Source organism: Trichomycterus rosablanca, chromosome 17 (assembly GCF_030014385.1).
Source record: "Trichomycterus rosablanca isolate fTriRos1 chromosome 17, fTriRos1.hap1, whole genome shotgun sequence".
Classification (NCBI taxonomy): Eukaryota; Metazoa; Chordata; class Actinopteri; order Siluriformes; family Trichomycteridae; genus Trichomycterus; species Trichomycterus rosablanca.
Window position 1 is genome coordinate 4,399,481 of NC_086004.1, and position 26,997 is coordinate 4,426,477.

Sequence of the window (26,997 nt, forward strand, 5' to 3'; positions counted from 1 at the left end):
TCACTTGTTTTTAAAGTGAAGGTACTAAACACAACCTTTGTAGCAAAGAATTGTAGAAAAAAAAACATTTTCTTCTAATTATTATTCAGCTGCTCTCATATTTGATACACCAAAAATATAGACAAATGTGGCATGTGTAACTGTTTAAGCACGCTGCTAAATACTAGTTTGTTACTGCTATTACCACTTTATTTTCATTATCTTTAGATGGCTGCTAGGAGAATGATTGAAGAGAATGATAATTCATTATCAGCTGTAATAATGAGACTGTGCAATAACTAATGACAGATTTGACTTGCCTAACAGGTTCTAATGTCTCATTTGAGGCACAACAAGCTATAAAAATGTAAACACATTTGTCTGCACAATCCACGACGTCTGGTTTCTCTATTACTGTATTATTAAGTATAAAGTAACTAAGCATTAACTTTTAAAGAAATACTCTTATCTTAAATAGTTTGTTGCACAGACTGTTTTACCTCTTTTTGTCTTTAAAATGTACCAACATGTCATTTTGCCGGGCATCTCTTGGGATACAGCTGTATCTTTCCTAAGAAACGCCTACCATATGTGTAAATGGGTTTGATCCTTGCTTCTGGTCACGTTTCGCCTTCGTCTGCCTGGTGAGAGAAATGAGAGAGTGTGGGGGCAATGTGTTGTCCTGTGGTTGATCATCAATTATTTTTTGGTAGCGCCAGACCCACAGCGCTGCCCGACCAAGGACGAATGGGTAAGGATTTGTTTGTTACTGTTCACAGTAAATCATATGATGTTCTCTTCCACTTTGATAAATCTGAGACATGGTACACCGTCTGGGAGACCCTTGGTCAGATTCCATGTTATGTTGACCCCATCTCTGCACCACCACTCCTCTCTCAATAACGACACTAACGGTACAGCTGTTCATGTGTTAGTAGTTAGATAAAGCAGTTGATTAAATTGAATTGGTGCCAATTATTGCAATGTACCTAAAACAATGCTGTTTTGTGCATAGATGAAAAATACACAATACTATTTTTATTTAAAATGCACCACAAGGGGGCGCCCAGGTGGCGCAGTGGGATATTCCATTAGAACACCAGCGCCGAGATTCTGAACTCCTTGGTTCAAAACTTTCCACGTTTTCACCGGTCAGCTGGGTGCCATCTAGCGGGCATAATTGGCAGGGAGGGATGACCGGACAATGTGGGTGGGGTCTTCAAACACTGTGTAAGGACCTAGATTAGCAGATAAAGAGGCGCCTGTGCAGAAAAGCTACGCGCAGAAACGGAGGAGGCGTGAGCAGCAACATACCCACCTCGACTGCAATCAGGAATCCCCCAGCAGCAGAAGACACATTGACTGCATGAAAATATATAGAAGAAAATACATAGAAGAAAATACATAAATAAAATAGAAACAAATGCACTGCAAGCAAAAACCTTAACCTCATCTCAGCAGTGAAGCATGGTGGAGGTTGCATCATAAATTAGCACTGCTTATTGCAAGACAAGATCTACTGATTCTGGGTTTATTGAATAAATAGTACTTTGTGTTCAATAAAGACAATATACATACGCCTTCATGTCAAAGTCAGAAATTTAAATATATTTGTATGGATATACAAAATATATGTTTATGTTTGTCTTGAGATTTTAATGCTTTTTTGTAACATGACCGAATTTCTGTGACTGAATGATTGAAACATTTCCTTCAAACATACGTCTGGTCACTGTGGCCAGATGTTTGTTCCAGCTGACCCTTAAACGTTCCTTGAGGAGATTTTTCTTGGTCCATGTGATCATCAGGGTTCTTGTCTGCCATGTACCCTTAAAGCCAGTGACAATGTAAAACTTAAAACTTGCTTGACTGTGAACAGTGACACCTGTGAACCATAAGTCTCTAAATCACAGCATACATGTTTTGGTGGATCTTGGAACTGACCATCCTAAAAAAAATCTCTTAGTCCAGAGTGACAGGGTTATCCTCTAGCCCTTGTCAGAGGGGCTACTGTTCCATGCATTCCTAATTCTACGGGCAGCTGTGTGTGTTCCAAATATTCAGTCCTAGAAAAAAAAAAGCAGAAATCTTTAGAATCCCTTTCAAACGAATGTAAAATGTGGATCTTAACTGTACACGGAATATCTAGAGTACCAGGCGGTGGCGCCCAAAAACCTCGATTACCTTTCCAGGTCCCCCACGACCGAGTCAACCCGTGAGAGAGTTCGTCCCACTCGTTTTCCGTCAATTCACGCCTCTTTAATCCCTAATGGCTGATTTTTTTTAGCTTTACTGTAATACCATCCAATCAGTGGAGCCTTTGTGAGTGTCAGCCAATCGTATCACAGGAGGCGGGATTTGCCTTAAAACGGGTGCGAAACCTAACAATGTAATGTTTATCATACTGTCTGGCTGACAGAGACTCCAGTCCAAACTCCAAACAAGTAAGTTAATTCTGTCGTTTTACTTCATGTCACTGCTTCTGTGTTTATGTTCGACACTTTTTACGACTAAAAGCAGCTTAAATTATTTTCAAAATATTATTTTATGGGGTAGTTACAAAAATAGTCTTAATATTTTGCTAGCTGGCTATATCACTACGCCTGCGTCTCAGAGCGCATACTAGCATACTAAACAGTATGGTAAATTAGTACGCATTCTGTCGTAGCGGTATTGTTTTGTATACTTCTTAGTATGGAAGTATGCAGCCTAGCAAGCCCAGCAGCTCTTCAGTATTATGGTAAAGCTAAGCTAATTCCTTAGCTATAATAACAGAAACTGCACAGTCGCTGTGCTAATGCTGTTTCATAGTTAGGTGGTATTTTTTGTAAATAATTAGTGAGTTTTGAACAACAATGAGTCTAGTCGGCGCTGCGTGTGTTATGTAGCACCATAACAATGTTGTCACGACTTGTCTGCTCTCTGTAAACAGTAATCTTAAGGGCTTTGGGTTTAATCTCATGTTTTGTTTTCTCATTTTCATCTGACTCAGCGAGCTTTAGCTTCAACAGGATATAGTTCTAAGAAACGTGTGGCAGGACAGTCTTATGATTTCAATCATTATGTTCAAATAATGTTCAACATTTCCTTGTTGGGTTTGAATGCATCACACTTTTTCCTCCAAACATATTTCTGGTCATTGTGGCCAAATATTGGATTCAGCTGCCCACCAAACGTCCCTTGAGAAGGCTTCTTCTTTGTCCATGTGATCATCAGGGTTCTTGTCTACAATGTAAAACTTGCTTGGCTGTGAACAGTGACACCTGTGAACCATACGTCTCTAATTCACATCAGACATGTTTTGGTGGATCTTGGATCTGACCATCCTGAAAAAATTCTCCTAGTCCAGTGTGACAGGGTTTTCCTCTAGCCCTTGTCTAAGGGGCTACTGTTCCATGTACAATGAAATGTACAGCAAGCTATGGTCAGGTGTCCAAATATTTTTGGTCGTACAGTGTATGCTGCCAACGAGGTGACGTCTTGTCTTGGAAAGTCTCTGATTATTTCAGAATCATAATGCCAGACCTCATTCTGCACACACTATAAGAGCGTGTGTGTGTGTGTGTGTGTGTGTGTGTGTGTGTGTGTGCGTGCGTGCGTGCGTGCGTGCGTGCGTGTGTGCTTGACCTGCCTGACCTGCCTGCCTACAGTCCAGATCTGTCTCCTATTAAAATGTTAAAATTCTCCTAGTCCAGTGTGACAGGGTTTTCCTCTAGCCCTTGTCTAAGGGGCTACTGTTCCATGTACAATGAAATGTACAGCAAGCTATGGTCAGGTGTCCAAATATTTTTGGTCATACAGTGTATGCTGCCAACGAGGTGACGTCTTGTCTTGGAAAGTCTGATTATTTCAGAATCATAATGCCAGACCTCATTCTGCACACACTATAAGAGCGTGTGTGTGTGTGTGTGTGTGTGTGTGTGTGTGTGTGTGTGTGTGTGTGTGTGTGTGTGTGTGTGTGTGTGTGCTTGACCTGCTTGACCTGCTTGACCTGCCTGCCTACAGTCCAGATCTGTCTCCTATTAAAATGTACGGTGCATCATGAAGAGGTTATGAAGAGCACATTATTAACATGTTTACATTTTCCACACCAGGCCGCTTTAAACCACTCACACGTCTGTTTAACCAAATTAGAACTCGCCGATTTGCATTTGGGCCACAGATATCTGATGCTTTGAATACACACCGCTACGCTGCTTTGCAAAAGGTTTCTCGGTGGTGTTCAAATCTGTATTGGGCAGTATTTTGCCCACACCTTTATCGTTTCCTGTTGAAAATGTTGTTGCCATCATCAGCTGTGCAATACTGAGTGGTTTGAGGACACTGATGTGGAAGTGGTGAACTATTTATAATCTGAGGTAACGATTTCTGTGAAGCCGGACTGTAAGACGTTTTCTCTGGCTGTACTTAAACGTACTTTTGGCCTGATGTCTGGCTCTGCACAGCCTTTTCATTCGTGTGTGCCAGACCTTTAGTGACTGTAGCACAACCCTAAACTGGAAATGACATTAAATCTGTCTGTAGAATGCCAGTCTACCCCTCCCTGTTACAGTGAAGCATCTGTAGTAGTTTATTTCTCTTTCTGATAACATAGACTTCCACATTTAAATTACAGTGAATTTAGTCTGGTCAGTTTACTGTTCTGTCTTGTACCAGAAGAAACCCATTCTGTGCTTTTTAAAAACTTCCAGTTATCATTTTAAACTCGTCGGTTCGAAACTCAGCTCTGCCATCCGGCTGGGCTGGACGGCTACATGAACAACGATTGGCTCTTGTTCATACAGGGTGGGAGCTGGAGCCGGGATCGATGGCATTTGCACAGAGTTTCGAGGAATAATGTGTTGATCGGGTGTGGCTCTCCGTACACAAAGCTGATCTGCATATGAACTTACCTCGTGCAGGTGAAAAGATGCAGTCGGCGTCTAGGGTCAAAACCTTGACCTTAACTGCATGTACTTATTTTCATTTACAGCAGTTAGTAGATGCTTTAATCTGAGCAGTTGTAGCATTGCGGTTAAGGTACTGGGCGGCTAGGCTACAACTACTGCCAGGTTGACACTGTTGGGCCCTTGAGCGAGACGCTTATCCCTCAGTTGCTTAGACTGTATGTAAATGTAAATCTGTAATCCACTCACTCGCACCTAGAAGCAATTGCAGCGTCAAGGAGGTGATTCCTTGCCAGCATTTTCTCCTTGGACGTAGCCAGTTGTGTCTACTAAGATTTGCACTGTGCCACCCAACTCCCCTCCCTGGTGTGTTCTTTAAACCAAGGCACAGCACTGATTAGGAAAAGCAGAAAAAGGAAACTGTCTATTACCACACACACACACACGACTAACACAAGTACATTAGCCACGGGACATTAATGATTTAACAAGAACTGCTAACAACAGTCCAGTATAAGAGCAATGCTAAATGATACACAAAGGAAAACCTTTCCTCCATGGGACCTTGGAAGTCCTTGCATCTCAGAAACTTTCACAAATTTCCCCAAGCAAACTATGAGCACAGAAATAGCACAAAGTATTTTCAAGGAATTTGAAGAAAGACAAACAGGCTACTTGATTATTTACACAGATGGGTCAAAAACATCTACTCACACCGGTGCAGCTTTCTACACAAAGACCAAAAAACAATGCATAAATATCCCCCCACACAGCTCCATTTTTACCGCAGAAGCACAAGCAATTCTAATGGCTACAACATATTTCCAGAGATCAAGTCACCAGAAAGCCACCATATGCACAGATTCAAAGTCCTGCATTCAAGCCATCAAATCACTAAATATTGACCACCCCATCATCGAGGAAATACTGTATAAACTGAAAGCACTGGATGAATCAAATAAAATACTGAGGTTTTGCTGAATACCAGGCCACAAGGGTATAAAGGGAAACGAAGAAGCAGATACTATAGCCAAAAGAGCAGCAGAACAACCAGTTACACCAATATACATACCACCAACAGACCTAAGACCCCTCATAAGGAGCTATATACAAGAAAAATGGCAAGAGGACTGGAATTTACAAGAAAATAACAAACTCAGGGAAATCCAACAAAACGTACAACCAAACCAAATTAACCATACTCAGAAGAGGGAGGACCAAGTAGCCCTCACACGATGCAGAATAGGACACTCAAACCTTACACACGGACACTTATTAAAAGGAGAACAGGCCCCAAAGTGCTCTCATTGCTCAATTACTTTAACAATTAAACATATACTATGTGAATGCGAGCTTTTTACCCAGGACAGAAATCTGTACCTAACTGGATCAGATATAAAAGACATTTTTAGAAAAACAGCTCCTTCTAAGATTTTAAAATTTCTTAAAAGCATAAAGCTAAAACATCTTTTATAACCTAAACCTCCTTAAACATTTTTTATGTAGTTAAAGTACTCTGAAAAAGATAAAAATGGCACGCCATAGAGATGGCTCTAAATATAGAGCTTATAATGGCGTTAAAACCCAAACCAAACCAAACCAAACAAGAACTGCAGTATTATGTGATTTATGGTCAAGTGTGTGATGGGTGGTGTGAATTTATTGTTTAAACTTTTAAAATATTAACAAAGGAAGAAATAATAGCTCCACACAGATAGTCAAACCCCGGCTGAATAGCGTATGATAGCTGACGGTTTCCTGGCATTATGGTTACAATACCGGTCCTAGTGATTATAGCGTCGTGGAAGAGCGCTACAGTGTTAGCATTCAGTTTGTGTCCTGAGCTGTTTTCAGAGGCTGTAATTAACCATGTGTGATCAGAGCATGTGACAGAGGTTCTTCAGTGAATAGGAGTCTAAAAGGAGCTACGTCTCTGTAGAGCCTTTTATACACACTGATGCTAATGTCTCGCTGATAAATCCTGCGTCTGCACAGTGTGGTGATGACTACAGTTATTGTGCTAGCAGATCAGCATTTGCCGTCGTCTTAGCCTTCATGCAGTCACACTCCATACTGAAACCAAACAGCTTCAATCTGTGATGTTAATACGCAATAGTTTTGTTATACAGAAATATTATAAGCTCATAAATGAGTTTTTTTGTTTGTATTAGCATGTCAGGACTGTTTTACATCTTTGATCCTGGAGGGGTTTAGAGAAAGCAATCGCAACCAGCTGTAGCCTAGTGGTTAAGGTACTGGACCAGTGATCAGAGGGTCGCTGGTTCAAGCCCCACCACTGCCTGGTTGCTGCTGTTGGACCCTTGAGCAATGCCCTTAACCCTCAATTGCTCAGACTGTATACTGTAACTGTACTGTAAGTCGCTTTGGAAATTGAACAGCCACTTTACACCGATTAACCATAATATTAAACCCACCTCTTTGTTTTTACACTCACTGTCCATTTTATCAGCTCCACTTACCATATAGAAGCACTTTGTAGTTCTACAATTACTGACTGTAGTCCATCTGTTTCTCTGCATGCTGTTCTTCAATGGTCAGGACCCCCACAGGACCACCACAGAGTAGGTATTATTTAGGTGGTGGATCATTCTCAGCACTGCAGTGACACTGACATGGTGGTGGTGTGTTAGTGTGTGTTGTGCTGGTATGAGTGGATCACACACAGCAGCGCTGATGGAGTTAAACACCTCACTGTCACTGCTGGACTGAGAATAGTCCACCAACCAAAAATATCCAGCCAACAGCGCCCCGTGGGCAGCATCCTGTGACCACTGATGAAGGTCTAGAAGATGACCGACTCAAACAGCAGCAATAGATGAGCGATCGTCTCTGACTTTACATCTTCAAGGTGGACCAACTAGGTAGGAGTGTCTAATAGAGTGGACAGTGAGTGGACACGGTATTTGAAAACTCCAGCAGCGCTGCTGTGTCTGATCCACTCATACCAGCACAACACACACTAACACACCACCACCATGTCAGTGTCACTGCAGTGCTGAGAATGATCCACCACCTAAATAATATCTGCTCTGTGGTGGTCCTGTGGGGGTCCTGACTATTGAAGAACAGGGTGAAAGGGGGCTAACAAAGCATGCAGAGAAACAGATGGACTACAGTCAGTAATTGTAGAACTACAAAGTGCTTCTATATGGTAAGTGGAGCTGATAAAATGGACAGTGAGTGTAGAAACAAGGAGGTGGTTTTAATGTTATGGTTGATCTGTGTATAAGTGATACCTTAAAACCACGGTATTTTTTGACCAGGTTATTTTACCACCTCTACTGCACACTGATTGTCGGTTACATAATGTTGTAAAAAAGCTTATCTCAGGAAATGAAGAGGAGACACAAACAGCTGTCATATCAGTTTTCTGATGCCTCGTCTGTGGTCTAACCTGAAACTTTGCAACCATATTACTCAGGAAGTCAGCAATTTATCCACCAACGTGTAGTTTGTGTGATGTTCTGATATTCATTGTAACAAAAATGCAGTAATGTGCAAGCAGAAAGGGATGTTAATTTTTTAAATCATATTTAAAGCATTTGACATTAACTCAACCCTTAGTTGTGTTAATTAGAATCAGCCTGATGAGTACATTTGTGCAGGGCCGCTGCAGAGGTGGACTGGAGAGCACAGAGTTCCTGGCAACCATGGATGACCGCTCGTCTCTGCGTAAGGTGAGCGGCTCCACTGAATCCGTGTCCACCGTCACCAGTGAGGAGTTTGTGCTGGTGCAGAATGGTGCAGAGGGCTCGCCATCCAGCTCAGAAGGGCGACCCAGGCTCAAGGTATATAATAATGTCATGCTCTCCGTGTCTGTGGAATTCTTCTTTATGTCAAGGACTCTTTTCTGAAATGCTATTTCTTCCCACTCACTTTCTTAACCGCGTATCCAATTAGGGTCGCAGGGGGGTGCTGGAGTCTATCCCAGGTTTTCAATGGGCGCAAGGCACACACAGTAACACCCTGGACAAGGCGCCAATCCATCGCAGGGCTTGTTTGTTGTTTTGTTTATTAGGATTTTAACGTCATGTTTTACACTTTGGTTACATCATGACAGGAACGGTAGTTACTCATTACACAAGATTCATCAGTTCACAAGTTTATATCGAACACAGTCATGGACATTTTTTTGTATCTCCAATTCACCTCACTTGCATGTTTTTGGACTGTGGGAGGAAACCGGAGCACCCAGAGGAAACCCACACAGACACGGGGAGAACATGTAAACTCCACACAGAAAGGACCCAGACCGTCCCGCATGGGGATCGAACCCAGGACCTTCTTGCTGTGAGGCGACAGTGCTACCCACTTAGCCACCGTGCCGCCCCATCGCAGGGCAGATACACACACACACCCCCACACAGCCATACACCTATAAGGCAATTCAGTGTCTCCAGTGTCTCCAATTTACCTGACTGCATTTCTTACCTGACCTGCAAACTCCACACAGAAAGGACCCGGACCGCCCCGCCTGGGGATCGAACCCAGGACCTTTTTCTGTGAGGCGACGGTGCTACCCACAGAGCCACCGTGTTGCCCACTACTTCTTTTAGGGCTTAAATAATTTATGGCAAAAAATATTTCCTCTCACTTACCAAACTCCTCACTAACTCTTCACTTCCCAAAAATACGTATTTTTGCTTAGTGTGATTGGTGGGTTTACAGTAAAGCACAGAGGTCTTTTAAAGCTAATTAAGACTAAGGAAGAGTCTGGTATGTTGAAAAGCATGCACTGTCTGTTCGTTAGTTCTGTAAATGTGGAAAATCCATTTTCACATAATATTCTTGCTTCTTCCTTGATTGTGTAAATCTTTACGTCAGATTTTTAGAACATTTTCTTATGTGATAGTTAGTCTTTTTATTTTTTTGGCTTTTTTTTCTGCACAGTACGTACTTTTAGTGTGCACGTTTCCATCCTCTAAAAAAACACTGCATTGCTACACTAATTATAGCTTCCAGAATAAAGTGCAGCTTTACTAATAGCCCTTTTCAACCAACATGGAATGAGTTTAGTTGTAGTTTACCAAAAATAAATAGGTTCATTTCCAGCTAGCACAAACTGTGATGACATATGTAGGTGTGTCAAGCTGTAGTAGAAAAAGAACTATCATCAATAGCTGATCCATGCTTGCTATTTGGATAAGAATAAACATCTGTCTTGTTACTACTGTTTACTTCTGTTCTGGACCCACCAAATTGACCCATACATACTTGCTAAAAGATGACCAGGCCCCCAAGTGCCCATTCTGCGGATCAAGAACTTCAATTAAACACATTCTCTATTCATGCCAACATGAATACCATCAGAACAAAATTCAACAGTACAAACAGCTACAAGGAAATCTTCTACGGTGGCTAAGTGGGTAGCACTGTCGCCTCACAGCAAGAAGGTCCTGGGTTCGATCCCCGGGTGGGCCGGTCCGGGTCCTTTCTGTGTGGTTTGCATGTTCTCCCCGTGTCTGCGTGGGTGTGAATTGGAGATACAAAATTGTCCATGACTGTGTTTGATATAACCTTGTGAACTGATGAACCTTGTGTAATGAGTAACTACCGTTCCTGTCATGAATGTAACCAAAGTGTAAAACATGACGGTAAAATCCTAATAAACAAACAAACAAGGAAATCTTCACCTCAGTACCCTCCCAAAAACTGCTTAAATTATGGGAAGCACTTACACTTAAAAACGCCATATAAGGAAAGATCATCACTCTAACCACCATACGGACTTGTTCAGAAAGCAAATCCACCCACCACTTTGACTTTTAAAGACCATTAGCTAGCCATGATAATAGCCATAGCAGCTGACATGGCGTTAAGAATTAAACAACAACAACCACGTCTGTTCATTGCGCAATGCTATTTGTTGATGATGCCTCCTTGATTCCAGTAAAACCCGGTGAAAGCAGACCAGCAGAACCGGCCAGTTCTCTGAATAGCACCAAGGTTCTAAGAAGCCTGCACAGATCCGGAGAGCTATTTTGGTCAAAAAGAATCATCACTGGAGTTAACACATATTTTTTTTTAAGATTACACACACCTCACAAATTTTGAAGCTGACATTTGGAATAATAGCTACAATGAAATTGGGATCATCACAGACGGTTGAAAAACCCAGTTAGTGTTTGTACTTCTTACATTCAGTGGTCATTCTGCTTCCCTCAGATGTCGTGGAATGGGAGCGAGCAGCTGGAGAGGGCGATGGAGGAGGTGCTGGAGGGTGAACTGGGGACAGCGGAGAGGAGAACAGGAACATCAGAAGAGTCTAAAGAGAGCACACAGGAGTCCAGTGAGTCTAAATCACAGAAACGACCACCTAACCTGGAGCTCAGTACAACACCAACTGGTATGCTCTTGTTCTGAGTAAATGATGATAAATAGGATCTTTATACAGAGGAACAGTCTGTGGAAGTTCACATGCAGTAAACGTGTAATGTAAACTTGTATTTGGATGGTTCGTGTGTGATCTGGAGGTGAGGTATGATAAAGGAAGTACCAGGACATATAAGTTTGCTCGCGCCCTTTTTTTGTCACAGGTTCCTGTTATGTTGCTGCCAGTGAAAGATTTGAGTAACTAAAGCTGTAGGCTTAAACCCATCACTTCCTGTCTCCCTTTCTGAAACTTCCTCTCAAAAGCTGAACTGTGCATAGTAAAAAAAGTACACTTACCTTGTGGTTTGTTCGTAGACTTCCACAGAAAGAGCTATTTGATCTTTAAACAAAACGTGTCTGTTTTTTTCTGATGTATATTTCTGCACCTTTACCTTTAGTACATATGTAGCAGCTCTTTACTCCAAATAATTGTGAAAACTGTGTTTATTTTTCAGAAGATGAAGTAGCTGCTGTGAGCAGTCCAGCTGTTCAGGAGGAGGACAGCGTGCAGTTTAGTAAGCTCTCTTATCTGGGCTGTACGTGGGTAAAGGCTCCACGTAATGAGGCTGAGGCCCAGAAAGCCATGTCCACCTTAAGGGCTGAATGTCCCATCCTCATTCCCATCACACTTCATGTACCCAATGATCCCGATGGCTGTGTGAGGTGAGATATGTACTGATGTACTTTACATTTAAACAGATTTTAAATCATACATTTACACACTGGTAGTGCAACTGGGTGTCCACATTTTCTTCTATTTATTTATGCTTTTTCTCTCATTTTTCTCCCGATTTAGCATAGTCAATTTGTTTTTCCCCTGCTGGGGATCCCTGATTGCGTTCAAGAAGGGTATATTTTTTCTGCTCACGCCTCCTCCGACCCATGTGCAGTCGTAGCGGTCCCACTGCACCACCTGGCTGCCTGAGTGTCCACATTTTTAATAAATTTTTTAATATAAAATTCTATTTATGCATTGAAATTTTTTTTCCTAAACTGGTCGTATGCAGTGGCCCATTTTTATTTCTCCTCTACTGCTGCAGACTCCTTTCCAAACTGAGGAGAGCCATATCTAACACACGCCCCCTCCAACACGCCCCCCCCAAACTGCTTAAATTCTTACAAGCAATAGCACTTAAAACGTCATGTAAGTTATTAAAAAACAATTAAACTCTACACCCTAATAGTCACACAAACACTCTAACCGCTATACACACAAGTAAAGGATGCAAATTGACCCCCTACTTTGATGTTTAAAGACTGAATCTTTTATTTAGCCATGATAATCACCATAGCAGCTGACATTTGTGTTAAGAATTAAACAAACAGTGTGGATGGACATTACAATGGACATTTATAAAATGGAAAGGATAACAGCATTTGTAAATCTCAAGACTGGGGAAAGTAGGTCAACTATGTAACACCCCACAGGCCTGATTTTACCTTCACAAACTAATACATATGTTGTACACGAGAGATCACTCCCTACTTGTACATAGTTTCTTTTGAATTATTGTTATTATCATTATCACTGTTATTGTTTTCTTTCCTCCATGGCTGGGGAGAGAGGGAAAGGGGAAGGAAATGTTGGAAAAAGTGTATAAAAAGAAGGCCACAGTTTAAGTGCACCTGGTGTATATGCTAACTAACACTTAGATTTTAGAAATGTGCACAATTTGCAACCGTAAAACATTAAAAACAAATAGGCATTAAAGCACCAACATGTAAAGAGATTATTTGAATTGTGCAGTGCTGTTTCAAAGTCTGAGTTTGGTTACATTCATGACAGACACGGTAGTCACTCATTACACAAGGTTCATCAGTTCACAAGGGTATATCGAACACAGTCTGGGACAATTTAGTGTCGCCAAGTCACCTTACTTTAATGTCCTTGGATTGTGGGAGGAAACCGGAGCACCCGGAGGAAACCCACGCGGACTGGGGAAGAACATGCAAACTCTGCACAGAAAGGACCCAGACTGCCCCACCTGGAGATCGAACCCAGGTTAAAGTCTGAGTGTGAATGTGTAAATATGTAGAACTTACATACATAAATACGTTTTCAGTTTCCTTTTAAAGAACCGGTCCTCATTTTCTTTTTCTGTGGTACTTTAGGATTGTTGATGAGGCCACCGGAACAGAGATCGCCTCCTTCCCCATCTATAAAGTGCTCTTCTGTGCCCGAGGAAAAGACGGCTCTGTGGAGAGCGACTGCTTCTGCTTCACTGAGAGCTACCGCAGCTCAGAGGACTTTCAGATTCACGTCTTCTCCTGCCATATTAAAGAAGCTGTGAGTACCCAAGCGCCCCCCCAGTGTATATTATTACATGTGAAGATAATCACTCACACACAGTATGCTTGGGTACTGGTTTGAAACAAGCCATTATAGGGGAGGACAGTTTTATTTAGATTCCTAGCAAGAAACAGACAAAAGCATATCACCTATTTTGCCATTAAATGACACATATTTGTTAAACATGGTGTAAAAAACCCAAATAAATAAATAAATTAATTAAGATTCCTAGCCAATACCACTTAGCTACTCATATTTAAGAGGGTAATTGGTGGTTGTGGGACTTGAACCAGCAACATTACAACTATGTTTGCATCTATGTGTTTCTGTGCAGGTGAGCAGGATTCTCTACAGCTTCTCCGCAGCATTCAAGCGCTCATCCAGAGCTGCAGCTGAGGTGCAGGAGTCACCTCTGCCTCAGTCCCCTGACAGCGATATCTTCACCTTTACTGTGTCCATGGAGGTGCGAGAGGATGACGGCAAGAGTAACTTCAGGTCAGACCTGCTCTAAATGCACTCCTGTTGCAACAGTAAAGTGTATTTTTATTATATTATTATTAGATCAGAAAAGGTCTTCATGCTGTAGGTGGAATGATGAGTACTGCCATTCATGGGTCAATATGATCTTATCAGTAGCAGTAAAAAAGTGTCAGTGGTTAATGACTGTAAATATTTATATGTGACTTCACTGGTAAAGGTGCTTATTTATTAGTGAGGAGTTTGTAGGTGTTGCACTGCAGTATTGCAAGAGAAAAATGGATAATTATGTTCTTGCTATATAAATGTACATGTTAAACATGACCTGAAATATCTACATGTATTTATAATAATAGTAAAGGCACAGTGTTGCAGCAAGTAAAGTTGGTGCAGCCCAGGTCCGACGTCTCATGAACCGTATCCTTACCTCTGGTTACTATTCGTTTTCACTTCAGTGTTTTTCCTGTAATCATGTGGGTTTCCTGTGGGTTCTTTGAGTTCTTCAGTTTCCTTACTTCCTAAAATAATGCCAAGGGTAAAGTAGTGAATGGGTGAGCCTTGCACCACAAACCCTAAAGCAGTTGCGAAAGGTTATTATTACTGCTATAACATCTAAAAATAATCATAAAAACTTTATATAATGCTCAGCATACAACTTGGCACAGTTTCTAAGCTGGATGCCCTTCCTGATGCAACCCTATTTTTTGTCCTGGCTTGGAATTGGCACCTCCCAATGGCTTGGCTGTTTTGGTCATCCCAGCCCCAGGGACATTAGCCAATCATGTCTATACGGACGCTTGATCGGCTGATAGCACTGCTGAGATTCGAACCCTGGGGTTCAGTCTAACAAGACTTCACAGTCTAACATCAGTATTTAAGTACTTATAGATACAGACTTCATTATCTGCTCAACTTGCCAATTTTTAGTAAGATCATATGATCGTTACAGCAAGCTTAATGTGACAGAATAACAATCAGTGTCCTGGTTAAATCTGCTGGGTTTTGTTTTGGTAGCTCAGTAGTTAGGCTGCTGCTTTAGTCATTAGAATCTGCTTCAGTAAACCAGCTTGCTGGTTCGAGTCCCACCACTGCCAAGTTGCTACTGTTGGAGTCCTGAGCCAGGTCCTTAACCCTCAATTGCTTGCATTGTATACTGTCGCAATTATTGTTAAGTCTTTTGGTACAAAAGCATCCACTAAATGGCATGAATATGAATGGAAGTGTTTTAAAGGCTCACATTGGCTTTAAATTCTCCCCAACCAACAAAATATAAATAAACAATACTGTACCATCCCTAAACATGATGTTTAGTGGGCAGAGAATACAGAAGACCGAAGTGCAGATTGGACCTCAGGGCCGAGGTCGGACTCGAGGTCACATTGTGTGGAATCTGAGATATGTCATGTTCTTTCATTTAGACAATGTCTGAGTCCTAACATTGATATGTCAGTCTGACCCTGTGTGTTCTTTTGTGCATGTAAAGAGTGTCTGGATGCAATATTTAATTGTGGTAAAGTTTTTTTTTCTTATTTAAATTTCTCTCACCCCGACAGTCCTGTCCCTAAAGACCGTGACAAGTACTACTTTAAGCTTCGTCAGGGTGTCCAGAAGAAGGTGGTGGTCACAGTGCAGCAGATCTCCAACAAAGAACTGGGAATTGAGAGGTCAGACTATAGAATTACTTCACTTTTAGTTCATCTTACGTCCATTGTTCTTATGTAGTCAGGAGAGGGGGATTTCCAGCTGTATTTAAGAGCAGCATACAGTAAACTGAGGGGCGTGAAGTAAAGCACCTGCGCATTTTAGTTTCACAGGGATGTGAAAAGCACATCTGCAGGAACCAATTGTTTACTTTTTAATCAGAGATGTGTTCATAAGACTGTGTAAGTCTGTGTGTATTTTCAATTTCTCTTAACAAATATGCAGAAGGTGGATTCGCTCTTCAAGTTGCCCAAGGTGTGGGGTGCCCTGCAGTGGTTTGGGCTGTGCCTTATGCTATAATCTTGCATTTCTAATATTTTATAGTATTTTTTTTATTGACACTGAACCAACTACAGTTCTGATCTGAATTAAGCTGTTATTACAGATGAATGAGTACAATAATTCAGTTTGTGCTTTATAATAATGGATTGCGAGGGCTCGTGAGGTGCAGCGGTTTATTACGCTAGCTCACCACCACTATGATCCGGGTTCGAATCTCAGTGGTGCTGCTGGCGGGCCGGCTGGGCTTCTACAGACATGATTGACTATGTCTACGGATAGAGGGTGGTCGAAGCTGTGCAATGAATTGATGCCTCGTCCTAGGTATTTCTGCCTTGTGCCCAGTGTTTTCCAGTGAAACTGGGCCTGCAGCGACCCTGATCAGGATGAAACAGTTAATAAAAAGAGAAAATAATAGAATCTGATTGTAAGGTGTAATTCCTTTAATATCCATCAGGTGGCACTCAGGTTACAGCAGCTGAATCGCTCTATTTTCTGTTGATTGCTAAAACTACAGTAATTGAATTTGGACTTTAATTCTAAACATCTCTTTTTTTCTTTTGATGTTTTATGTTTTAGGTGCTTTGGCATGTTGCTCAGTCCAGGACAGAAGGTTCGGAACTGTGATATGCACCTGTTAGACATGGTGAGACGGCTCAATATATTCGGTCATCAACTCTTAAATCACAGTGATCTGGTAATGCAGAATTAGAGGCATGTTCCTAAACTCCATGTGGGGTTATTAACTTTGCTCTTTCCGTCTGTGCTCCTCTAATTTAATGACTGCCTATCGTTTACTTTGTGAGTGTTTTTTTTAACTGTGTCTTGGGACCAGTTTTGTGTACTGATTGCCTCATATTTTCTTATGCCTCGACACTTTTAAATATCCATTCGGCAGCTGCTATTTATAGACCTGGAAATTGAGTGGGTTTATTATTCATTACAAACATATTTGTACCTAGCGCCTCGAGCAAGTTCAGCACAGGAGGCTAGCACAGTCGAGCAAAACGATCAGAAGTGCAGTTTAATCAGCTACGAGAGTGTTTGTAGGGAATAGTGAGGGATGGGGAAAAAGCTGTTGAATGGCTGTAAATCTACGTTTGTGCATTTACTGTGCAGTATATTTAGAAATAGGCTGCACGGCTGTTGTATCTTAATAATGAAAGTAAAGATTTTTGTCTTTCATTAATAATTAAGCATTTTTTAGAGTTTATCTTAAAATATCACACACTTTACATTTATATGGTTTAACTGGTTTAATTTCATCGCATAACAATGAGATTTTATAACATTTATTTAATAATTTGGGTTGGGTTTTTTGTTGGTTTGTTTATATGACCGTTTGCAAGCCTGCAGTTTTAATTTTCCCCTAATGTAAACTGTGCCATGATTGATACTTACATTCCATTTCTTTTGAGGACTGGGTTACTATTTATCTCCCAAATCATTTCCAATTCCTAACTGTGAATCCGTTGCTGCTTGCTAAACCCCCTGTCTGATCAAGGAGAGCTGGATCACCACATGCCCCCTCCGCCACATGTCCAATCTGTGGCCGCATCTTATCACCTGCTAGTGTTTGGTTCCCACACAGAGCCGGATCGCGTATGGAGAGCCAGTGTAGGTATTGTGTGTTACACTGAACTGTTCTATACAGTATAGAATAGAACACCTTTATTTGTCATTTATACATATATAGGTGTACAGTACAATTATTATTATTATTTTTTTGCATATCCCAGCTTGGGGTCAGAGCGCAGGGTCAGCCATTGTACGGCACCCCTGGAGCCGAGAGGGTCCCAACTCAAGGACCCAACAGTGGCTGCATGGCAGAGCTGGGATTCGAACTGGCAACCTTTTAAATAGCCCAAAGCTCTACCCACTAGGCTACCACTGTCTATATCCAAAGGTTCACAGATGTGGTAAAAAACATTCCTTTTGGGGAAAAAAATAAGGGAGGCTCAGTGGTGTTTTGGGCTTGCTTTGCTGCCTCAGGTGCTGGAGTGCCTTCACTCTGTGTAGAGGCACAATAAATTCAGAGAACTATCAGGACATTTTAAGGTGGTTTGTACAGACCGGTAGCCCGGTGTCTCAGTCGCAGGTCATGGGTCTTCCAGCAGGATAAAAACACCCATCAACAAGCACCCAACAGTGAATGAGAAGAAAGCTTTCTGAAGTGACCTGCAATGAGTTCTGTTCTGTGTCCTAGAAAGATGGCAGCTTTTAAACTTACATAAGCTGGAACACTTTGCTACAGAAGAATGGGTCAGATTGCCAGCAGAGAAGTGCAGTAATCTTTAGAATTACAAGCCTCTAAAGGCTGTGCTACAAAATATTACGTTGACATTACCAGTGCCAATAAAAGGTGGTACCAATATTTGTGTCCCTGTCTCAATAATATGTTTAGGAATTTCTCTCAATTTTAAATCTGTAGTCATGGTGTTTATTTGACAATACTTAGCAGCTTGTCAGTAAACATAATCGATATATTGATAAAACAGACCCACCATATACAAAAAATACCAGGAAGTAAAACTGGATAAATACAGAGTGTGCTCAAATCTAACCTATTACGTCCATGTAAAGAACATCAAACTAACTGCGACTGAAAAAGCCATCAAATCAGCTGTATCAGTACAATTTAAGTGCCATTCATTGTTCTTCATAAGTATAAACAGAACCCTCTAGTCTTCCAGTCTTTAGCTTGGTGTTTTTAATATCACACAGGAATCGATGGGAAAGAGTGCAGATGGGAAAGCTTATGTGATCACTGGAATATGGAACCCCAACACTCCTGCTTTTCAAGCTCTCAATGAAGACACACCAAAAGGTGAGATGATCTATGTCATGTGATAAAGTGTGGTTGAAAGTAATGCATGTGTTGTAATTAGGGCGGCTCTGTACAGGCAAAGCTCCTGCTTTCTGTCCACGGCTTGATGTTTAGTGAGCTTTTTGTTTTCTGTACCCAATGTAAACAATTGAACGATGCTGGAAATTGATACAGCTGGTTGAACCTTTAAAGGACGCCATTATGTGTACCTGAATTGGCACAGTTTTGCTGTGCCCTGCCAGACGCAACCCTCCTTATTTATATACAGGCTTGGGACTAGTACAGAAAGCACACTGACAAGTGCACCTTCCTGGCTGGGCTTAAGTTACATGTTTTCTAGACCTCAGTGATTTTGGTTTTACATTTATTAATAAAAGTAAATGATTTTATCCAATGTGACTCCTGACCAGATAGAATTTGTGCAACTGAAGGTTGTATTTTTGTTTTCTACAGATAAGCAAGTGAACGTGACTGTGGCTGTTGACCTGGTGGTGACGGAGGTGGTGGAGCCGGTTCGATTTCTCATGGAGGCCCTGGCACGAGTTTACCCCTCAAACGAGAGGTTCTGGTATTTTAGCAGAAAGCCCTACTCCGAGACCTTCTACCTGCGGCTCAAACTGGTACGACTCTATTGCTTCGACAGTGTTTTAAAACATGCTCTGTGATATTAGAGTAAACTAGCAGTTATGCAGAGGTCGCATGTGTTAGTTGGGGTTTTGAATTGGGCTTTTTAGTCCACATAAGCATTTAACATTTTATTTAAAGATGGAGATAATAGTAAAACAAAGCAATATCTGAAGTTAATTAATAATCATCAATATTACCGAGAGTGTTCCATGAATGTAGTCATTTACCTTGTACAGATTGTTCCTATTGTGTTTGGTTGAGAAGATACAATTCTTAGGTGGGAAGCGAGTCCGTGTTAAAGGTGATCGAGAGAAATAACTCCGCTTCTGGGAAGCCGTGAAGCGGCAAATTCAGGCTTTGTTTTATTGGGAGCCTAATGAGAGGCTTGGTGCTTATTATCATGCTGAAGTAATTAGGGTTTGCTGGCTGCATCTCCGACTGATTGCTTCTGCAGTTATTTCATCGCCGAGTGGAAGAATGCCTAGACCATAGTTAGCTAATTAAAAGATAATATTATGGTGGTGCACAAGACCCGCCCTGCCTTCTTTTCATTTTATTATCATCATTTATTAGCTGAAGCCTTTCACTGAGTGTGAAGAATTCTGTGAGTAGGTATTTGCTGCAAATGCTGTTTGAGTTTAATATGTATTTTTGCTGAATTGGGAGGTAAACGGCTGCTACTTTTATTTTTGTTTGCATCAGACCGAACAGTAGGTGTGTCAGTAGCTGTGTAAGCTGTTTTCTTTGAAGTTTAGGAATGACCTCTGAGGAGTGGAAGGGTGGCGTGTAACCTGGCGCTCTGATTACACTGGGCTCCCTGTGAACCCTATTAACATACGAGCTGCCTAGAAAGGCCTTTTTTCCTTACCAACTGACTCCTTTCATTTCCACTCAGCCACATAATTATATTTTTGGACATTTCCCCTACGGCAACGGCAGAGGTGAGGCCAGCTTCGGAATTGCTAGTGATATTAAAAACCATTGTCCAGGTAAAACATGTTCTGTATAAGTTCTGACTGCTACACACTCTACTGAGGCACCGTTTTACATCCTTGCATGCAAAACTATAATCTTTAAATGAAGGCTGCAATTTTTTTCCAGTTACTGTTAACCAATAGCTGTCCATCATAAGTCGATGGTTAAATGAGAACAACAAGGTTATAGTATCTAAACAAAATGTAAACACATCAAGTTTTATATCAACAAGGCACAGCTACTTTTAAATGTATGATCGTAATGGATAACAGTACAGACCAGTTTAGCATCCAGAATGGATGTGAATGGAGTCATTAGTGGAACAGCTTAATGTGTGTTGATATTCGTTATTTATATTAAATGGATGCATGATTTTTTTGGCTGCTCCTGTTAGGGGCCGCCACTGCAGATCATTCTCAAGTTGACAGACAGACAGACAGACAGACAGACAGACAGACAGACAGACAGACACTTTATTTATCCCGAAGAAAATTATTGAAGAAATTATTGAAGAATAATCGGCACAGTATTTATGCCAGATGCTCTTCCTGATGCATCATCCCTCTTATTTATCTGGGACCGGCACTAAATAAAAAAAAAGTTTTACAAAATGTCATTAATGATCATTCCCATCCTGTTCCCAGCAGAATAGTGTGTAACACCTTTGGGCTTTTTTATTGGTAAAAGCTCAGAATAACAAAATCAGCTTTATTCTTTATTCTGGTCAGGGTTGTGACGGGCCGGGTTCCAACAGGAAATACTGGGCACAGGGCTGGGATACCCTGATGAGGGCTCCAATCCTTCCTCACTTCTCCATACATAGCCAATCACATCTGTGTAGACTAGGGATGTAACGATACACTCTACCCATGATGCGATACGATTGTTTTAAACGAAATTCAATTGAAGACAAATTATGACAAAGTTTCCTTTTATTGTTTCTCTTTAAAAAAATAAAATAAATTACTGTATTTGTGCTGATCTTTTATTTATCTTAATAATGAATGCCCTTTTATTTCTGAGGTAGGTACAAACTATGCCAAATTATACTTATTGTGTAAAAAAAAAAAAAAATGAAATAAAATTTTAAAACACATCCAACAATATATAAATAAATGAATAATACAAATAAAAGAAGTATCCTCACATAAATAAATTTGGCTGAAAAATTACGAGCCTGGCAACCCTGTAGTGACGTCAACTAGGCGAGGTGAATAGCTCCAGTGCCCTCTGCTGTTTAAAGTGAATATTGATTCATCTTAAATGAAAAACCGTTTCGAATCGTGGCACATGTGCACCGATTTTTAACTGTCTTGTGGTGCATCGTTACATCCCTAGTGTAGACGCCACTGCTGTGATCCCAGCACAGTGTAATCACACAGCTTAAAACCAATTTATTGAAAAGCTGTAAGCAACTTTTGACTCTTGCTGATCAATGTACAGTGAGGGATAAAGGGACAGAGCGAGTGCATTTCTGTACTGGTTAATGTGTATCCATGATCATGTTTGTTTACAGTGCATGTTTGCTTGTAGGGTGTCAAGAATTGCAGCCAAGAAGATGCCATATATGAAGTGGTGAGTATCCAGAGGCAGTCAGAGTATTCAGGAGGTCTCTTGCAGTCTCCTACGGAGGAAGAGGAGCCAGAGGAAGGTATGGAGTTCTATCTACTAGTTCTACACAACACACACACACACACATACTCGGTGTGATAAAGTAATTGCATGCCTGTGTGCGAGTTGATTGAAGAACTTACCTTCTCTCCCAGATTCTACAAAGCACCATGGTGTTCAGTTTAAAAGAGAAATGTCCTTGTCCCTGGGCTTATTTAGATTGCCTTTTGAGAATGTATAAGCAGGCAGAGGGGGAGAATAAAACCAACAGATTGCCTTTGCTGAAGTCGCTCTTGCATGGACATTTGTTCATTTTTTTTTTACACTGGCAGCAGTTCAAACAAGTGAGTCCATCAGTTCAGTTATTTTTTCCCACACAAACTATAACTGATAGCGAATCACTCTGGCAACTGTGAGTGAAGTGTTGGCATTAATTTGCTGGACTGCACTTCTTGTAAATATGCTTGCTTGTTTTTTTTTTTTTTTTTTTGGCATTCACGGTTCAAGAGTTTTCATAGCATAGAAGGTAACAGAAATTTATCGTTCTAATAAACTACACTTCACTGAGTGGAACAGCGACCTTCCACTTTTTAAGCACCTTTTGCTTCCTAAACTGAAGTTTCCATTCGTTTTCTCTGGAAACGTTTCAGAAGATCGAAAAATGCATAAGGCTAAGTTGCATTATTCCATATGACGTTATTGAATTACCTTGTGTTCCTGTGTTCCATCTTGCTCGGTGGTTAGACGTTTTAGAGCAACACCTTTGACTTTTACTCTAATTGCATTCTCCTGCTTTTACAGAAAAAATGTGGCTGCCCAGAGCAAAGTCGGATGTATATCTGTTTCTTTGCATGCTGTAATAATAATCTAATATATAACATCAACTAGCCAAACACTCCCACTCTTTCTAGTAACATAGTAGATATTGTTTGCCATAATTTAGCCAAATTTTGAAATTTATTTTCATTAACCCTAATCAGGGTCACGGGGTCTGGTTCCACAGATAGACACTGGATTCAAGGCAGGAATACCTAGGGTTAGGACAGGGTGCCAGACCATCACAGTGCTTTGGCTATATCCAGTCAAGAATGGGAATTAAGTTTAGAAGTAATACACTATATTTGAGTGACTGGACTGCAGAGCTCCGATCCTGAGGGGCTGGAGTCTTTATGTCCTTTCTCTATCACATGAGGCAAATCATTAAACTATGCAAGACATATGCCTCCCTGACCTGAATAATGTGCAAAACTGGACACTCTGATCGACAGCATGTTAACTCCCAGCCACAGTTTGTGACATTATCAGGATTTAAACTCTCAATCTTTTGATGACAAGGTGACAGATGCATTCCTTAAAAAAATATCGAATAGCATTTTAAGATATGGTTAGAGATTAGACAGCTTTTTATCAGACCACTGAAGATGCCTGAGGATGCCACAGTTGCCACAGCAACACTGTCTTGCCTCGTCAATCATGTTTGCTGAATTAAGAGCGCCAGAGCCTCCTACGATTTAAAATCGTGCTCGAGATAGACTGTGCGGTGCATCGACAGTGAATGTCTCAGTGTGAACAAGTGAATCCTGGACCGTTTCTAATCTGCCTAAGTGCTGTCGGCTGCTCCTGGTTGAGTGAATCTTAGTTTTGCTGCTTAAAGCTGATCTGCTATCAGCACCTCTGGCTCGTGTCCAAATGTAAGCTGTTTACTAAATAAAACATTCGTGATCTTAGTTATCTCTGCTGTAATCTCATGTAATCTGATCTTTTCTTCATGTTCTCTTCTAATGAAAAGCTAACTTTTGAGGAAAAGAGCATCAAAGATTTCCACTGATTTTGCCTTTAGGTTTTGGATCAACCAAACAAGCATAGTCATGAAGTTCAGAGAGCAGAGACTCGTGTGTGTGATCGTCTGTTTGAGACGGGACACAGAGATAAAAGTCCCAGTTGTAGAAAACATAAATAAGGGTCTTCTTATTGATGACCAAGCAGAACATCCTGAACATCAAGTCAAGGGCATTACTGGAAAGTTTCCCACAGTTAAATGTTTTCCTCTCATCTACATCAGTTACATTCATCCAAATCCTTACAAGCAATTGACAGTAAAGGGCCTTTCAGCAGGGCCCAAACATGGCAGCTTATAAATTTATCCCAGTTTTTTCAATCTAATCATTGCAGATTCCCCTAATTCAGCTCTCTCAACGCTTGTACCACCCACACGCTGGCTGAGAAGGGCTGAGAGTATCACATGCCCTTTCCAACATGGGCGCAGTTGCCTGTGGCATCCTTTCACCTTCCAGTCTCACAGGGAGTCGTACTGCTATAAACTCTATGAATTAACCAGGGAACGTAGGGTGCAACTGTACAGCGCCAGTGAAGCCCAGTTACAAAGCGCTCCCTTCCCCTCTCAGACACAGCCGGATTGATAGTGCCACCTTGAGATTTCAGCTGTAGTGGGATAGTGCATCAAACTGGTGCACCACCCCAGCAGCCCCCACATATGAACGTCGGTGAATGCAGGTGAAAAGATGTCGGAGGGGTTGTGTGTTAGTCATGGCTCTTCTTAGTCAGAATGGAGGTCAACATCAGTAGAGAGGAAGCGTACTGCAATCAGGTAATTGGATACGACCAGACTGGGAGAAAAATTTGGGGGAAAATGCAAAACACACACACACACACACACACACACATGTTCAGAGGCAGCGTGCCAGTGTGTATTACAGTGTGAGGTCTCGAACTCCCCAGTGGCCCAAACACTGAGCTTAAAAATGGACCTTGAGATGTAATGCTGAACTCAGCATTCCTGCCTGTAGCAAAACACACACACACACACACACACACACACACAGTCCTCAGAGAGAACAAACACAGAGTACAGCGCTGTATTTCAGGGCAAATGTGATACGAGTGCCTTAAATAAACCTTATGACCCGCAGTCCTCACAATGCTAATGCTCGTCCTGTCTGTCCTTCCTCTCTCTCTCTGTACAGACAGTGACAGTGAGATCTCCAGTGGTACTGGTGATGTGTCTAAAGACTGCCCGGAGAAGATTCTGGAGTCCTGGGGTGGCATCCTTAACAGATGGTGAGAAAACTAGTACAGCTGTGTTCATGATTTATTCAGAGTGTTAGTTCGGACTGGCAGGCTGTAAATATGAGCTCCACTTGATATGCAGGTGATTATTAAAATAGGGAAAGCCTTACATCCCTACCTTTCCTTTTTTAAATCTACCATTCTTGGTAAACAAAAACAATATTTTGACGTGTGTTTGAGCTGCACATTTAATCATGATCACACTTTTAGGCTTTCTAAATGAAACCTAATTGACTGTGATATTCATGGAGTGTGATGATTACAGTATGTTAGGTACAAATCTTTATCATCTCTGGGTTGTTCAATGAAGAATTCTTTGCTCCTATGTTTGTTTTAAGCCTCTTATCAATCACAGCACATGCTGACAACTACCAATAAAGGTTTTTGAGCTACCCAGGACATGTAAAAATTACTAAACCAGTGAAACTAAACTTACAGTTGTCCTTCCAGCTTGCTGTGCTGGTGTGCACTATCTTTTTTATTCTTAATCTAATTTATGTGTTTTACACATAAAAATTAAGATGTCTGGGCTTTTTCATGGCTCGGTGGGTAGCACTGTCGCCTCACAGCAAGGAGGTCCTGGGTTCGATTCCCTGGAGGAGTGGTCCAGGTCTTTTCTGTGTGGAGTTTGCATGTTCTCCCGTGTCCGGTTTCCTCGCACAGTCCAAAGACGTGCAAGTGAGGTGAATTGGAGATACAAAATTGTCTGTCTGTGTTAAAATCCTAATTAATGAATACATAAAATACATTCATAATTGGTGTAGTAAATATAGTATTTTTGTATTTATTTGTTTGTAATGGTTGTGATACAGTGGTGCTATTTATCCACTTGCGTTCACACAAATTCTGTTTTGTTGCACGGACAGATAGAGCGTTCACATAGAGCTTCACTTTCAGTGTGCACTACACATGTGGAATAGAATTCACCGGTGCTGTCGTGTTTTATGTTAAACAGAATGACATTCAGGAAACAGCCACAGATGATTTAATTTGTCCAATTTCATCTCCAGTTCAAGTGTAACTCCGGTTTGAAGGCTCACGCCTGCTAATGTTTATATATTGTGTTATATACAATTCATTTAGTTTCCTTAGTAACCAGATCATTTACTGCATGTTATTTAACATACTGCATGTCATTCAGACACCTCGAGTATTTTTCCTAAACAAAATAACACTAAACATTTCTGCCAGGTAGCAGGTCATTTCTTTCATTTTGCTTAGGCCTGCGCAGGTATCTGTCATTTCACATATTTCCCAGAGTCTGTTAGAACCTAAACCGATGTTGCTCAAATTTTTAATTCCATGTCACCCTTTAAAAGTATGAAAACTCTCTAGTCACCCCAGTCAGTACAACCACCAGTGGTCATTGGAAAAAGGGGGGTGGGGTAAATGTGACTAAATGTGAGAAAATCCTGAGCCTGTGAAGATGCATACAACCACTGAATGATGAAGTTGTCGGCTCATATTCAGAGTAATCTGATTCTGGAGCCTTTCTATTCAAAATCCATTCAATCTAGTTCATGTGCTTCATTCATCCTGTGGTTTTGAGGGTAAAATCACAGTGTTTGGTTATTTACATCAGCCTTTATTTACATAGTCATTTGCTGACCCCAGTGCTTACATTGTGATATGGAGAAACTGGTCAGACAGCTTAGTGATATCTGAAAATGTTTCAGCTCTCTGCTCAGTTCAGTTCAGATTTCTCATTCTTGATGCAACACTTTACTAAACCCAAGCTGCAGCACCACTGCAGTTTTATGCAACATTATCATCCACATGAGACTTACTGTACACAGGGATTAAAGTTACTGCTTCAGTGAAATTTGGACCCGGCTCGCTGGTTTTTACTTTATTGGAAACTAATG

General features: G+C 41.1%; 1 protein-coding gene across 4 annotated transcripts in view; it reads left to right on the forward strand.

The window, feature by feature from the left end:
- The first annotated feature begins 2,354 nt into the window (after positions 1 to 2,354).
- rabgap1l (RAB GTPase activating protein 1-like) overlaps positions 2,355 to 26,997 on the forward strand; it is a 118,638-nt gene continuing 93,995 nt past the window's right edge. For 2 of the 4 annotated variants that reach the window (XM_063013291.1, XM_063013294.1), the window contains exons 1-12: positions 2,355 to 2,423; positions 8,492 to 8,674; positions 11,052 to 11,232; positions 11,714 to 11,921; positions 13,371 to 13,545; positions 13,883 to 14,043; positions 15,579 to 15,689; positions 16,585 to 16,651; positions 18,730 to 18,832; positions 19,286 to 19,452; positions 21,968 to 22,085; positions 25,030 to 25,123. In XM_063013291.1, coding sequence (XP_062869361.1) covers positions 8,537 to 8,674; positions 11,052 to 11,232; positions 11,714 to 11,921; positions 13,371 to 13,545; positions 13,883 to 14,043; positions 15,579 to 15,689; positions 16,585 to 16,651; positions 18,730 to 18,832; positions 19,286 to 19,452; positions 21,968 to 22,085; positions 25,030 to 25,123 — 1,523 coding nt within the window. In that variant the 5' untranslated portion in view covers positions 2,355 to 2,423; positions 8,492 to 8,536. The remainder of the gene's footprint in view (positions 2,424 to 8,491; positions 8,675 to 11,051; positions 11,233 to 11,713; positions 11,922 to 13,370; positions 13,546 to 13,882; positions 14,044 to 15,578; positions 15,690 to 16,584; positions 16,652 to 18,729; positions 18,833 to 19,285; positions 19,453 to 21,967; positions 22,086 to 25,029; positions 25,124 to 26,997) is intronic. The other 2 variants (XM_063013292.1, XM_063013293.1) reach the window with 2 other exon arrangements.